The following is a 14,088-nucleotide window of genomic DNA, read 5'->3' as shown; positions in this document are numbered from 1 at the left end:
TGTGTTTTTTTTTTTTTTTTCGGTATTTTCTTAATATGTGTTGAAGATCATGGATTATGAAGGGAAAAATTGTTGAAGGAATAATAAACTTCCACACAGCAAAAAGGAGTATGAGACCGTGGAGTGTCGTCGGAGGGAGGAACACATCACACATGAGCCATTTGCGAAATGACTCCCTTAATGATAATTGCGGAGTATCTCACATTGAAATTTTATGTTTGTTTGTGTCCTTCATTTCATCTATGCTAATCATGCATAGTAAAGATAGGGTCTGTGAGATTTGATGTGACCACTGCCAACTTGTTTTAAAAACTTAAGCTATTAGATGAAAGTATGATTTATCATTTAAATTTTCTAACACTCCCTTGCACGCTTACTTTGGTCTTTTTGCCTAGTACTAAGCATGGATATATTTAATTGGGGAGACACATAAGGCTTGGAAAAATTTGAATTTAGGACCTCCAGCTTTGATACCATGTAAGATTTGATGTAATTATTGTTCACTGTTCTAAAAGCTTAAGCAGCTAGATGAATGTGTGGTTTATCATTTAAATATTATAATAGGATCAGCAATGCAGGACGGCATTAGTTTGCACGTCATGAAATAAAACACAAATTACACAGATAAAATTAGAATATGACATGAAACAACGTACCTAATTGTACATGTTGACAAAGGTTGGCCTTATGAATTGGGTAGCAAAAAGATGGGATAGCACGTTTATGGGGATTCGTTGTATTAATTAGGTCCCGCTTTTTACACCCCAAAACACAATTTAGGTGTATCAAAAAGTATTCTTCTTGCTAAGGGTATTCAATAAGAAAGAGCAAATGGCTTCGTTAAGAAGAGGATGAGTGCAACTTGCAGAGCACATTTAACGCTAAATTGACATGAATCAACGCATTTTTGTTACAATCCATTCATTTGGCATGTAGATAAAAGATCAAGATGTTTTAGGCCAACACTAATTGACGTAAATTTACAAACACGCTTATGACACACCAACACAAATTGTCAGTCCTAATTGAAGATCGTATTAACACTTTTTAAAGGGAGAAGACCATCACAGATCTCTCTCTTTATTTGGTGCAACAGGTAAGTGAACCTAGATTAAAAGGACGTATTTAATTGCATCATCTAACTCACACATAACAAATGGGAGTTCTGACATTTCAATTCTCAAAAGGGCAAATACTCATTCAAGAAAAATTTGAGAGGCAAACTTCTTTTTATCGTATAAAACATCACGTTGGTACTTGTGGAATCTGGCGCAAAATGTTGGGCGCATGTTCGCCACGTCGGACTTTACGAAAATGGAAGCCCATCCTCGTCATGTATTACGTGGTATGACCTTATTTTGTCTACCTCTCCACTCTCCCAAAAAAGAAAAGAAAAGGGAAGGAAAAAGCAAGAAACATGGAGAAAAAAATTAAAAGAAAAGGACAGAAAAAACTCCCTTTTCTGGAAAGCGCTGTCATAGGAGGCCAATGCTGACGGTTATCTGACCAGAGAGAATAAAGGCAAGGGCCTCCATTTGCCGGTTGAGGATAGAAAAGAAACGCCCTCAGCGAAAGCCTTGTCCTTTTCACTCTCTTTAATCTCCTTCTCCATCATCATCATCTCTCCATTTCTCCCTTTGCCTAACCTTTTCCATTTAGATGATGTAAGATAGACATTTCTCCAAAACAAAACGAGATAGAGATAAGATAGAGAATGGGATTCAATGCATTTTGTTGGATCAAGGCAATAAATTTGATTATCATTGTTCTTGTTTTGATTACTTTTTATTATTGTCGATGTAGTCATTCATACAAATTAGATCTACATCCGTATAGGGGATCATTGTACTTGGTGAAAAGCAATCCTGGGTATATTCAATTCTAAGGCCGAAAACAACGATGTGTTGGATCGAGGCATTGCGATATGTAGTGGATTTGCGAGTAATGTGTCTTCTTTTACTAGGTTTTTTTGAGGTTAATGGATGCTTTTACTTTATAAACTCTTGATTGACTGATTTTATTAGGGAATTTTTGTATGAGATTTTATCAAGGAGGTTTGTTTATCATAACGTTTTGGGAAGGGACGAACAGTTATGGATTCCACGTCCAAAAGCGAAGAGCTTTCTTGAAAGCCAATGACAATAGGGGACATATGGTCTCATAGCCCTGCATTCTTAAAATTAATATAAAGCAAAAGCAAGAAGAGAATACTTTTGACTTTTGCGTATTGCATAGCCAAAATATACAAATACACACTAATAAAAATAATAAAAAGAACTTCTCTCTCGTTCGGCGACTAATGTGGAACGAAAATAAAGTTCAATTTGATCGAAGACGGACAAAATCCAGAAATTAAATCCTTCATACGATTAATGAAGATCATATAGCACAATGAATTGCTCGGGATTTGAATCCTCTTCGATTATGAATTGCTCAGGATTTGAATCCTCTTCGATTATGAGCTCCTATAATTGGAGTAATTATTTTTCCCCCCGAATATTGTGATGCATGGACCAACGAAGAGACTCTACAGTAATCTTCCCAAAAGCAATATATATACAACGACACATCTCCCATCGGCTTTAAAACTGTCTTCGCAATAAAACTTGACAAGTCAGCAAACACACAAACATCCAGTAGACCAAGCTTTGATATTCCTTACGTGCACCCTGTTTTAGAGTAAATCCCATTTCATAAGAAAAGACAACAAAAAAAGGAATTAGACTCATATCGTCACATAAACCTTTCTTTTGGATTATCACGTAAAGAGTGCCTATACAGGTGTAAATCCACACGATGCTCCTGAGAAATACAATACAAATTCTGCTCAATGCCTAGCTGCTAAGAATTCGGTTCCTAACATAAACCCTAATTCTTTACAAGTTTATTGCTTAGAGCATGTGTTCGTACGTGAAAGTCAAAAGAACAATTGAAAGAGAGAAAGGGGAAGAAAGGGTTCGTATGTTGTCCATCGCCGGCGGAAAAGAAAGTTTCCATAAGCGGCCTAGGGATTTGGACACACGCGCAACAAGTTTGGGCCCCAAACCGCACGCATATCTAGATCATGACACCGCCTGCAGAAACTATATTTTCCATCTGGGTCGGATGGAATAAACTATCTTTAAAATTATGGATTTTTATGGTTTTACCTTCGTCGCAGAAGAAGTGAGAGAAATGGTGGCTGTGGAGGTGGAAGATGGGGTCGACAGAGCGGAGAGGCCGACATTGTAAGCCATTGTCCCATCTGGCCGAAAAAGTCCGTAGTTCCTCTCAGAAGTGGGCCCTGGCTTCATGTCCTCATTGAACAAGGCAAACACATAGACCTCGAGCCTCGCGTTAGGCCTCCATGGCGTCCCTTCATTCTTCAGCTGCCTCCTCAGCAAATTCATGTTGTAGAGCGCGGCATTCTGAAGGGTTGCGCCAACCTCATCCGGATCACCCTTCGAAGGCCACCCGGTCTCGGAAACCCTAATTTCGATCTCTGGGAAACCCATTCTCATCATGGCGAAAGCGACCGCATCCACTTGCGCATACAGCATGTTGTCGTAGCGCAATTTAGTGTATGGATCCACCATGCCCGGGTTTGGGTTGAAAAGCACATAGTCGAGGGATATCCGAGATGGGTCGGCCTTGTAAGCGAAATATGGATAGGCATTGATCCAGTATGGTGAATTGGTAGCCAACAAGAATTGCAAGAATTGATAGACCACGCTGGAGACTTTGCTGTCGAAGCTACCGGCTGAAGGAGGGAACGACTGGGCGAGGACCGCCAAGGAATTTGGGGAGGAGACTTGGACGTAGGAATCTAACCCTAGCTGGACCAGAGCTCCGTGGATGCTATGCATTGCCGGCACAAGATTGTCCGTGAGCGTGGAGTCCTGGTCGTTTAAGACCTCATTGCCGACATGGATTCCGGTGATCCGCGTGGTAGGGAGGTAAGGCTTGATGTGGGCGCTCACCCATTGCAAGGCTTGCTGGGGATCCTGCAGCTGGCCTAGCATATCGTTCTCAATGGTCACGATAAGCTCGACGTTGGAATTCGCGAATGCTGTTAGGACTTGCGGATTGGTGTCATAGATTCTTGCTTTCGTGACCTTTAAGGATCTCAAGAGCTCAAGAACTCTCTCCGGTGGGGGTAAATTGTTGGCAACTTGCCCATAATTGATCCCAAGTGAAGCAACTCCTACAACACGAAGCAGACCATGAATGTAGCGATCAAATCTGAATCTGCAGCTAAATTTGAAGAAGAAGAAGATGTACAGTAACATGCTAAATTGTAGCCCAATCCAGAAAAGCTGGTGAAAAAAGAATCGAGTACATTAGTAAAGAGCTAAAAGTTGGCACCTGTTGATAAATAGACAGAGAACAAAATAACAGCATAAGTCGTGGCGATTCTACTAGAAAGTGTTGCCATCTTGAGAGGGAGAGAGAGAGAGAGAGAGAGAGTTGTAAGAATTGGAGGAGGAAGCAGAGAAGGGACTTATATAGAGATAAGCTCGACGCTAGGAGAGGAGAGAAGCTACAAATTCTTTTCTTTACTTGTTTGAATATTTTTGGCTTCGGTGTGTATAGCTTGCCTTGACAACCTTGCCTTTGTTTGGCTCGTCCCTCATAAATGATTTCGTATTTCAAATGACCTTTGGGTTTTCTTATAATATATTTCTTCATCTGAAGGGCTTCTTTGGAGCGGCTTGTCTCTTTCAACGTACGCCAACTCCCCCCATCGAAACGACCAAAATGCCCCGGTCACTTTCTTCAACTAAAAGAAAAGGAAGTCCCCTCTGATTGGTTAATTATATTATACGGAAGCGATTGGGGGATCCCGAAATTTGGGGTGAGGGTAAATAGTTGTTAACCTTCATGATGAGAGATTCTGTTTTAATTTAAGATTATCTACGCCATAGATTCCTTCACTTTTTTGGCCATGCATTTAATTAAGGTTAATCATTTATAGAAAAAGTGTGTAGGTCGCAATATAGGATAGTTTTGCTTTAACGAAGATGCCTCTTAATTAATATCTTATGTTTAGTGACAATGCGGTACATTTAGTCGCAAGCATCGGAAGGGCATCAATTTCAAGTTTCATAAAAATATGATGGTTGGGTATATTCTACTTTAGCTCACTCCATAATGAGCCTTATAGTTTTGCGCTTTGCTATATGGGTAAGTACTTTCTGAAGGAATCAAACGTCCAATTATAACTCTCTTAAACATGCTTGACATGACAGTTTGGATGCTCAACTAAACCATAAAACTAAAAGATGGCTCTCATGAATTAGTTTTATTTATCTCCAAAGACGATATAAATGAAAGAAAAGGTTGTTGAGGCCCAGTCCTATAAGCCCACACTTGTGTGGAGTAGATTGGTCAACTTCTACGGCACAAATCCATTTTTGACCTATTTGTTCTAGTCTCTTAGGCTGCGCATGGTAACATTTCTTGACCGGAAAACAATTTCTTTTCAGAAATAGTTCTTTTTTATTTCTATTCTGGGGAACAATTTCTATGTAAAAAAAAACCCATTTGGTAACTACACAAAATTTTTACTCTAGAAATAGAAAAAAAAAATAAATGCGTTTGGTAAAAAATAGTTTCTTTTTATATTTATTTGTTTTTATTTTTGCCGGTAGACCGCCGCCACCGCCGGACGTTGCCGCCGCCGCCGGTGGTCGGTCGAGCTCGCGACCGGCAACGGCGACGGTCGGGCTCCGCGGCAAAGCGAGACAATGGGGCTCCGGCGGCCGGCGGCGGGTCGGTCGGGCTCGCGACCGGCGGCGGTCGATCGGGCTCCGGTGACCGGCACCGGTCGGGCTCCGCGGCACCGGCACCGGTCGATTAGCGGCGGCGGTGACAGCCGGCAGCGATGGCGATCGGCCGGCGGCGGCGGTGGCGGCGGTCAACGGCGGCGGTGGCGGCGGTCGGCCCGCGGCGGCGGCAACGGGCAGGTCAATGGCGGTTAGCAAGAGAAGAATAAAAGAAAAAAAAAATCACTTATTTCTTAAACTTATTCCCGGAACATGAAGTAACTTTTTTTACTTCTCATTTCTATTCCAAAACCACTCCCGGGCTAACTTTTTGTTCCCGGAACAAAAACTAAGGCCATGTTTGGTAACCATCCAAATAGGGCCAAATCTGATTCTTTGTTCCGGAATCGGTTTCGGCCTAGAATCGCGTTTGGTAAAATTTTTGTTCTCGGGAGCAGTTGGGAAGAATCAAGAACCAAAAAAAAGTTGATTTTTGTTCCGAGAACGAATTTGAGAATCAAAATCAATAAATTTTCTTCTTCTCTTCGGCCATCTTGCGACCGCCATCCACCACCGCCCGCCACCGTCCGCCATCCGCCATCCGCCACCGCCGTCCACCGCCGCCACCGTCCGCCGTCCGCTGCCGCCGTTCGCCGCCGCCGCAGCCGGTCGCTGGCCGCCGGTCCTGCGAGCTTGCCGGAGGCTCGCGGACCGGGCGAGGTCCGGCGAGCTCGCCGGAGGCAAGCCCGACCATCGACGAGCTCACCGGAGGCTTGCCCGGCCACCGGCGAGGCTCGGCCTCCCAGTCTGGCGAGGCCGAGCCTCGCCGGTGGCCGCGGGCCTCGGCGGGGAGGCTGGGCGAGGCCTCGCCGAGGCCGGCGAGGCTCGCAGCCACCGGCGAGGCTCGGCCTCGCCCCCGGATCTAGCGAGGCCGAGCCTCGTCGGGATTGGGCGAGGGCTGGGCGAGCCTCGCGACGCCCAGCCCCAGGGTGGCCGGCGAGGCTCGCCCGGCCCGCCGTGGCCGGCAAGCCTCGCCCAACCCCGACCAAGGTCAGCGACCACCGACGGGGCTCGGCCTCGCCAAATCGGCTCGGCCGAGCCTCGGCGGGGCTAGGCGAGCCTCGCCGGCTGCCGCGAGGCTCGGCCGATGGAGGGCCTCGGCGAGGCGGCGACGCTCCGGTGAGGTCGCCGGCCCTCGTTTGGCCGGTCGCCGGTCCGGCGACCGGCAAGAAGAAGAAGAAGAAGATGAGAAAAAGAAAAAAAAAAAAGGGAAAAAAAAAAGAAAAGAAAAGAAAAAAGGAAAATGAAAAGAAAAAACTGAAAAAATGAAAAAAAGAAAAGAAAACAAAGGAAAAAAAGTAAAAAAAATATTTAAAAATTAAAAGAAATTGATTTGGAACAGAATTAATGAACACGGTACCAAACGCAATTCTATTCCCGAATAAAAAATTTTGGACGGTTACCAAACGGCTTAAAATGCTTAGAATCGGTTCCTAGGAACGAGAATAAAAAGAATCAGTTCTGATCAGAATCAGCTCCCGGGAACAGAATCGTTACGAAACGCGCCCTAAGTTGCCGTTATCAAACAGGTTTCTATTCTTTTTTTGTTCCGAGGAAGAGAAGAATAGAAATTCTTGGGCTGGGGAAGGTTACCATGCGCAGCCTTAGGCGACCCAATGGCTGTTCCTTTATTTATAGACCGACTTGTTGTAATAGCTCTGTAAACACCTGGAGTTCAAGTAGAGCCATCCTTAGGATGATTTCTATAGATGGGACATGATCAGTTAAAGCCATCGGGCCCGAGATAGTTGTTGATTCGAGTTCAGATGTAGGACAAAGATGCTTGTTGCTCAACGCAAACATTTCCCCAATTCTCATTTGGCTTGGGTCGAGAGGCGATGCAGTGCTTATGTCTTTATTGATATAGGTAAATTAGTGTTTTTATATTTTTGTTTCTTCCATCTTCTTGTCTTTTCGCTTTAGCATCGGCAAATGAAAATGATGGTAGCCTTTAGCTATGTACTTACCTATTAACTTTTGACATTTGACATTAGAATTTTATTTTCCTTTTACATTTTTTATATCATTTTTATTACTTCAAATTTTAAATCTATAAAAATAACATTCATGTTTATTAAATGTCCTTTATTTTTGGATAAATTAGGAGGTGCGTAGCGCTTTGAATATTAGCCTTTCTCGATACTTTTCATACGACCCACGGAGTAGTAACTCGAAAAGCCGAAATGACTAGAAATTTCTTAGATAAGAAAGAGATCCACCAATTCATTGACCAAACCCTTACTGTTGTGGCTTGTAGACTTGCTGCCGAAAGGCTTGGTTTGCCCCTTGTTGCGCTACATCTTGTGATCCTACGCTCTGATAAATAAATCTTGTAGTGAAAATGCTATAAAATTAAATAAAATAAGATTATCAAATAGTGCAATCAAATCTTAAAACAAGTATAAAAAGAGCAATCAAATAATTTCCATTACCTCCATATGTGGTGGAGACCCTAGTTTGGGGCAAACCTTCCTTAGAGAAGGCCGGGTGGCGGCAATGACACACCACTTCTCTATATGTCTATGAGTTTGTTCATTTTCTCTTTTCGGATAAAGTGCGCCAAAAGTTGTAAAACTTATTTTGAAAGTATAATTGAATTCTAAAACTTTCAAAAATTTCAATTAAGTTCTACATTTGTCATATTGGTAGAGTCGATCCTTTCATTAATTCCATTTAATTTGGTTGATAGATAACACTAATGTGACTTTTTTTAATGTTTTAAATATGCACGCAATGCCAATTAGCCGACATAAAAAAAAAAAAAAAAAGCTTGAAAATAAAGAAAAGATGAGATAAAAAAGATAAAAAGATTAATAGGGAAAATAAAAGAGGAAAGGAGTCAGTGAAAAAAGCCAAAATTTCTTGAAAAAGAAGTGCAGATTGGGGTTGGGTTGGGAATTGTCCCCTGCTTCGCTGGGGGTCGACGCGGGCCGTTGGTTATCTTGGCAAGCAGGTGGGGGCTTGTAGCTCGTGGCTGACCCTGGTGTGGTGGGCAACGTCACCGCCCATAGCCTTCACCTATTAGCAATGAGGGCTAGTGACCCTTGCTTGTGGTTGGGCAAGGCCGTTAGCCCTTGCACCTTGGGAACTCTCATTAACCCCCTTAACGCTCAAGCCTCTTTGGGTGGAGTGTATTTTCCTCTTCACCTATTAATCTAATTCCAATTAAAGTTTGGAGGGAAACAATGTTGTTTTGGTCATTAATGCATCCTTCATTGACGTGATATTCATGTAGGAAAGAGAAGCTAATAATAATAATAATAAAAAAATTACTTCGCATTTGTCAAATTGGTCGAAGCTAACAAGGAAGCTTAATTATACTAATTTGACAAGATTTAACATTTGATTTTATATCCTGATTGTACTTTGACGACAAATATGAGACCTTGCGGTTATTTTGTTGCCATGGCATTTGCTTGGCACTTCATTAAGACCTACTTGATGCCACATGAATACCAAGCGTCATGACTGAACATTAAAAGTAGCCATATAGAAGTCTTTAATCAGTCAAAATAGTTAAAAATATACCTCAACTATGCTTATGTCTTTAGTGATATTGGTCTTCAAATTAGTGTTTTTATGTTTTGTTTCTTCCATCTTCTTGTCCTTTCATTTGGCGTCGGCCATATTATTTATTTTTCCTTTAGCTATGGATATACATGTAACTTTTGGTATTTGAGATACTTTTTTGGCCTTTTACATTTTTTTTTTTATCGTTTGTTTGATTTTATATTTCAATTATACAAAAATAATATTCGTATTTATTAAATAATTTATTTATTTTTGGATAAATCCACAAGGAGCCCCAAACCTTATAGTCAAAATGCAATAAAAAAAACGGTCACGATCAAATCTTAAAATAAGTATGAAAGGGAATTTGAGTAATTTCCATTACCACCGTCTGCTTTCAGTAACGTCAGCAGCCCCTCATCGACTAGGTCGGTCGACTGTTGGACCCTGGCTTGGGGCGGACCCCAATCAGAGAAGGCGAGGCGGCGTTGACGGCAAGCCAATTCTCTATATGCGTACGATTGTGTTCATTTTCTCTTTCAGAATAAGTGCAGCAAAAGTTACAAGACATATTTTGAAAGTGTAACTAAGTTAAAATAAAAATTTCAAAAAGGCAATTAAGTTTTAAAATTTATCAAATTGTCACAATTGTTCCTCTATTAATTTCGTCTAATTTGGCTAACAGACACTAAGATATATTTTTTAGTATTTTCAGTAGATAAGTAGCATCAATATAGCACCGATTAGCTGCCAAGATAAAAGAAAAAGGATAAAAAGAAATAGGAAAAGTAAAAGAGAAAAAGGAGTCAATTGAAAAAAGCCAACAGATTTGGAAGGAAAGAAGCGTCGACTGACCCTTGGGTGGCTAACCCTGATGTGGTGGGGCACCACCACTGCTTGCAGCCTTCACCTGCTAGCTGTGAGGGCCAGCGGCCTTGCCGGTGGCTGGGCGAGGTCACTAGCCCTTCCTTATACCTCAAAGATTCTCATCGACCCTCTTAACCCTTAAGTCTCTTTGAATAGTGTATTTTCTTTCTCTTTCTACCTATTAATCTATTTCCAATTAATGTTGGGAGGTAAACAGCCTCATTAAGGCTACTGTTGCACACTTCCATGACATAATGATCACGTGAAAAAGAGAAAACAATAAGAAAAAACCTACTTCAATATTTTTTGTTTGCTAAATTGGACGAAACTAATGGGGAGTTTAATTACACTAATTTGACAACATTTACCATTTGATTGCATATTTTAAAAGTTTTAAGACTCAATTGTGATTTGATGAGAAATTTGAGACCTGAATGGATTCCTTGTTTTTTTGGTTATTTTGCTGATGTGGCAATTGCTAGGCACTCCATCAAGACCTACATGGTGCCACATCAACGACATGAATCACAAATGAACCTTAAAAATAGCCATATAGAAGTCTTCAATAACTTAAAATGGTTGAAACAATCGGAAGCAATCCATTGCATTTTTTTGGGTAAAATTCTTTAGGCATAATTATGCTTTTTTGGAAATTTTAAAACTCAATTATATTTTCATTATGAGTTCAAGGAAATTCTTTGTAATTGCAGTGATTTTTGCCATGAAGATTTTCGCAACAAGCCCCATCCTCGTAAACATATATTCTGCATGATTGTTGAATCAAGTAACGTGTCTCTGAGGTTTACTATATGTGAGATATGGAACTACCCCAATCTTGTGATTGATAGTACAGCCTTGTTGAAGAAGACTACGAAAGAAGCCAAAAGGTAAAAGTGACCAGCCTTGTTGAAGAAGTGATGCCCTGAAATCTACTTGACTCTCGCTGCACAATATGATTTTAGGACCTCATTCTCATATCTCCCCGATCTAGATTGGCTTTCACTCATTCTTGGTGAATCAGTCTTACAGTTGAGGAAGTAATCCATCACCTCTTTTAGGGATACATGGATGAACATGGCAACACATGGCATTTCAATACCCCATGCCCCACAGGAAAGTTGTAAAATCTATCCTAAATCTATTGTACGGATACCAATTCAATTTTAAACTATTTAATTTCGTCAATTGAATTTTAAAATTTTATAAAAAATTCTAATATAATTTTTTCAGCCAACTCTCTTTCTCTCGATACGATGTTTTTTCTCTCTTGGATTGGTACCAGAATTGCCTATTATAATTATCTTTCTCTTAGGCAGTGGAAGACATTAAACAAAGAAGCATATGTTGCCACATGGAGACGTCAATGTTCATGGGTCTTACCGGCCAAATGACTAAGCGACTTATAAACACCTTAATTATCAGACGTCAACGACGGTAAATCCCATGCACATGATCTCTTCAATGCTTTTATTATTTTTTTCTAGAAATGAAAGTATCATTATAAGTCACCACTCCATGTGGTGGCAGCGTTAACCGGGTTCCTTCCCTAATGCAAGGGATGGTGTTTGAATCCCAGCGTCGTCACTAGTGATCTTAAGCGCGGTGTCGTGGTGGTGCGTCCTGCGCTAGCACCATTCCGGGTTTACTTCGCCGGCCGTCAGCTGTATGGGGGTTTCTAGATTACCAAAAAAAAAAAAGTATCATGATATGTCTAATTCTCAAAGCTCAATTTATAAAAATCGATTTTCATCACTCCTTTAAAGATTCTGGATATTTCTCAAGACCCCAGTTTTCGGGCAGAAGACGGTTCCTTAATGGTGAGGGTTTCTGTTAGACCTTAGTCATTATTTACTCGCAGCCCATGCTTTCGCCCATCTCAAAATGGGAAACTTCCTCCCACCAATCTTTCGAGTGGTGCATAAATATAAACATTGACATTACACACATTTATATTTACTCAAGTTAGTAGGTGGGGGGGGATGTCCCTATCATCGCAATATACCAATCATGTATATAGTTGGAGGGAATTTCCTCTAATTAGGAGTGGATGAAAATAGAGAAATAATTGCGTGATGATTTTAATCTACTATTAGAATTACAATCTATTTTGGACCCAAAAAAAAATCAAATAACAAATAATTATGAATTATTGTTAGGTTCACTTTCAAGAATTTATGACTTGCAATGAACTGTTATTGTCACAGTGTGCAAGCAAAGCCCAAGAAAATATAGCCATTAACTTGCCATGCGGAGTAAGAAGTACCCTTTTCCTCCTCAATATACATAAATACGTAGGTGGTATTAGATTAAGATTGCTTGTGAAAAATAAACTTTCTCCATATCGGCAAACAACATAAAAAGTCCATTTCTTTAAAGATTGAAGTAATTTCTGCAACCAAAGGCTCTTACCCAAAAGTCGAAGAGCGATGTTGGACATACTAACACGAATAAAACGCCACTGCATTAGAAAACCGCAATCTCCATTAATTTAGTTGCTCAGTCTAATGCTGACGGGACACTTGTTAACGAAATTCTCCAATGTTTATCCTATAGCTAGTAAGCTCGAAGCTATAATTTAGGAGGACCATGCTATAAGATTTCCTCAACCATCAACAATGATCAAATGAAGAACCAACCATTATCACATTGGTTACTGGTCAAAGAAATTCATTAAAGTTGCGAGACTTCTTTCGGCGAGGGAACAACAAGTGAAGAGCAAGAGTCGAAATTGGGCTGTAACCCTAGAAAATTCTTCAATGTTTATTATGCTAGAAGCTATAATTTAGGAGGACATTGCTATAAGATTTCTTCAACCATCAACAAGGATCAAATGAAGAACCAACCATTAGCACATTGGTTAGAAATTCATTAAAGTTGCGAGCCTACTTTTGACGAGGGAACAACAAGCAAAGAGCAAGAGTCCAAATTGAACTAACCTAGAGATTTCGAAGGCAAGTTGCGTGGGGTTCGCCAAATCAAGAAGGGTAAAGGGAACGATCAAACGGGATTTGGTGAGTGGATAAGGAATGGGATTGGACGTGCCAATGATGTGAGACGCAGTTGCCCTTATCTGCAAGCAGCCTCTTTCTTTACTTCGTCTTTTGTAGTGACACGAGAGTCAAATCGTGAGCAGGCACAAGATCACTCATAGGACCCACCGTTTTCACTTTATATGGTCAGCATCTCGCTTTAAGCTATTACCCACATGCATATATCAACACACATTTTTTTCTACCGGTCAAATATGTCGACAAGCTTTTTACTTCCCTATAAATCATCTATCACATCACATCAGACAAGAAAAGAAAAAAGCAATTAATCTAAAATATCCGTAGCACGGCATTCATGCATGCATGTACGTTTGTATGTATGTATAACGTTATATGAAAATGTAACGTGGATGATTGACGAGTTTTATCCGAAGGGATTACAGTTTGTGAGCTTTGTTAGGAAAAAAAGGGGACACTTTTAATCTTATCTGGGATTTTAACCCAAAAAAATCTAATTTGGGATAAGTGCATTAAAATTTTTTGAACTCATTACGAAAGTTCAATTAAGTTATAAAACTTTTAAAAAATACAATGAAATTCTAAAACTTATCATGAAATGGATTTCAGTACTAAAAGTTTTAAACGGTGCAATTAAATCCTAAAAATGTTAAATTGGTCTAAATTGTATTTTTTTTTTTTTTAGATTTTTAAGACTTAATTATACTTTTGAAATTTTATGACCCAATTGTATTTTCATGATAATGTTTAGAATTTTCAGTACACTTATCCCATATTATTTATTTGTTTGGGGGACTTCTTGGCATCCATCTAGGTGGCTTTTATTAATTTTTGAATTTTGATATCTTAAGGAATTCAAAGAAAATCTAAAGGCTTACTTTTTCAAAGCACAAACAAGT

The 14,088-nt window shown here is 40.3% G+C and overlaps 1 protein-coding gene across 1 annotated transcript; it reads right to left on the bottom strand.

Moving 5' to 3' along the window:
* Window positions 1-2,210: 2,210 nt before the first annotated feature.
* On the bottom strand, window positions 2,211-4,547 carry LOC104440785 (glucan endo-1,3-beta-glucosidase 11). Its single transcript, XM_010053753.3, has 3 exons — window positions 4,345-4,547; window positions 3,150-4,183; window positions 2,211-2,669 (listed from the first exon to the last, which is right to left on the bottom strand). The coding sequence occupies exons 1-3, from the start codon at window positions 4,412-4,414 to the stop codon at window positions 2,583-2,585; spliced, it is 1,191 nt and encodes a 396-aa protein (XP_010052055.2). The 5' UTR covers window positions 4,415-4,547; the 3' UTR covers window positions 2,211-2,582.
* Window positions 4,548-14,088: the final 9,541 nt, after the last annotated feature.

This window comes from Eucalyptus grandis, chromosome 4 (genome assembly GCF_016545825.1).
Source record: "Eucalyptus grandis isolate ANBG69807.140 chromosome 4, ASM1654582v1, whole genome shotgun sequence".
In the NCBI taxonomy this organism is placed as follows: Eukaryota; Viridiplantae; Streptophyta; class Magnoliopsida; order Myrtales; family Myrtaceae; genus Eucalyptus; species Eucalyptus grandis.
Note: the sequence above shows the minus strand (reverse complement) of the source record. Positions and strands in the feature narration are given on the sequence as shown.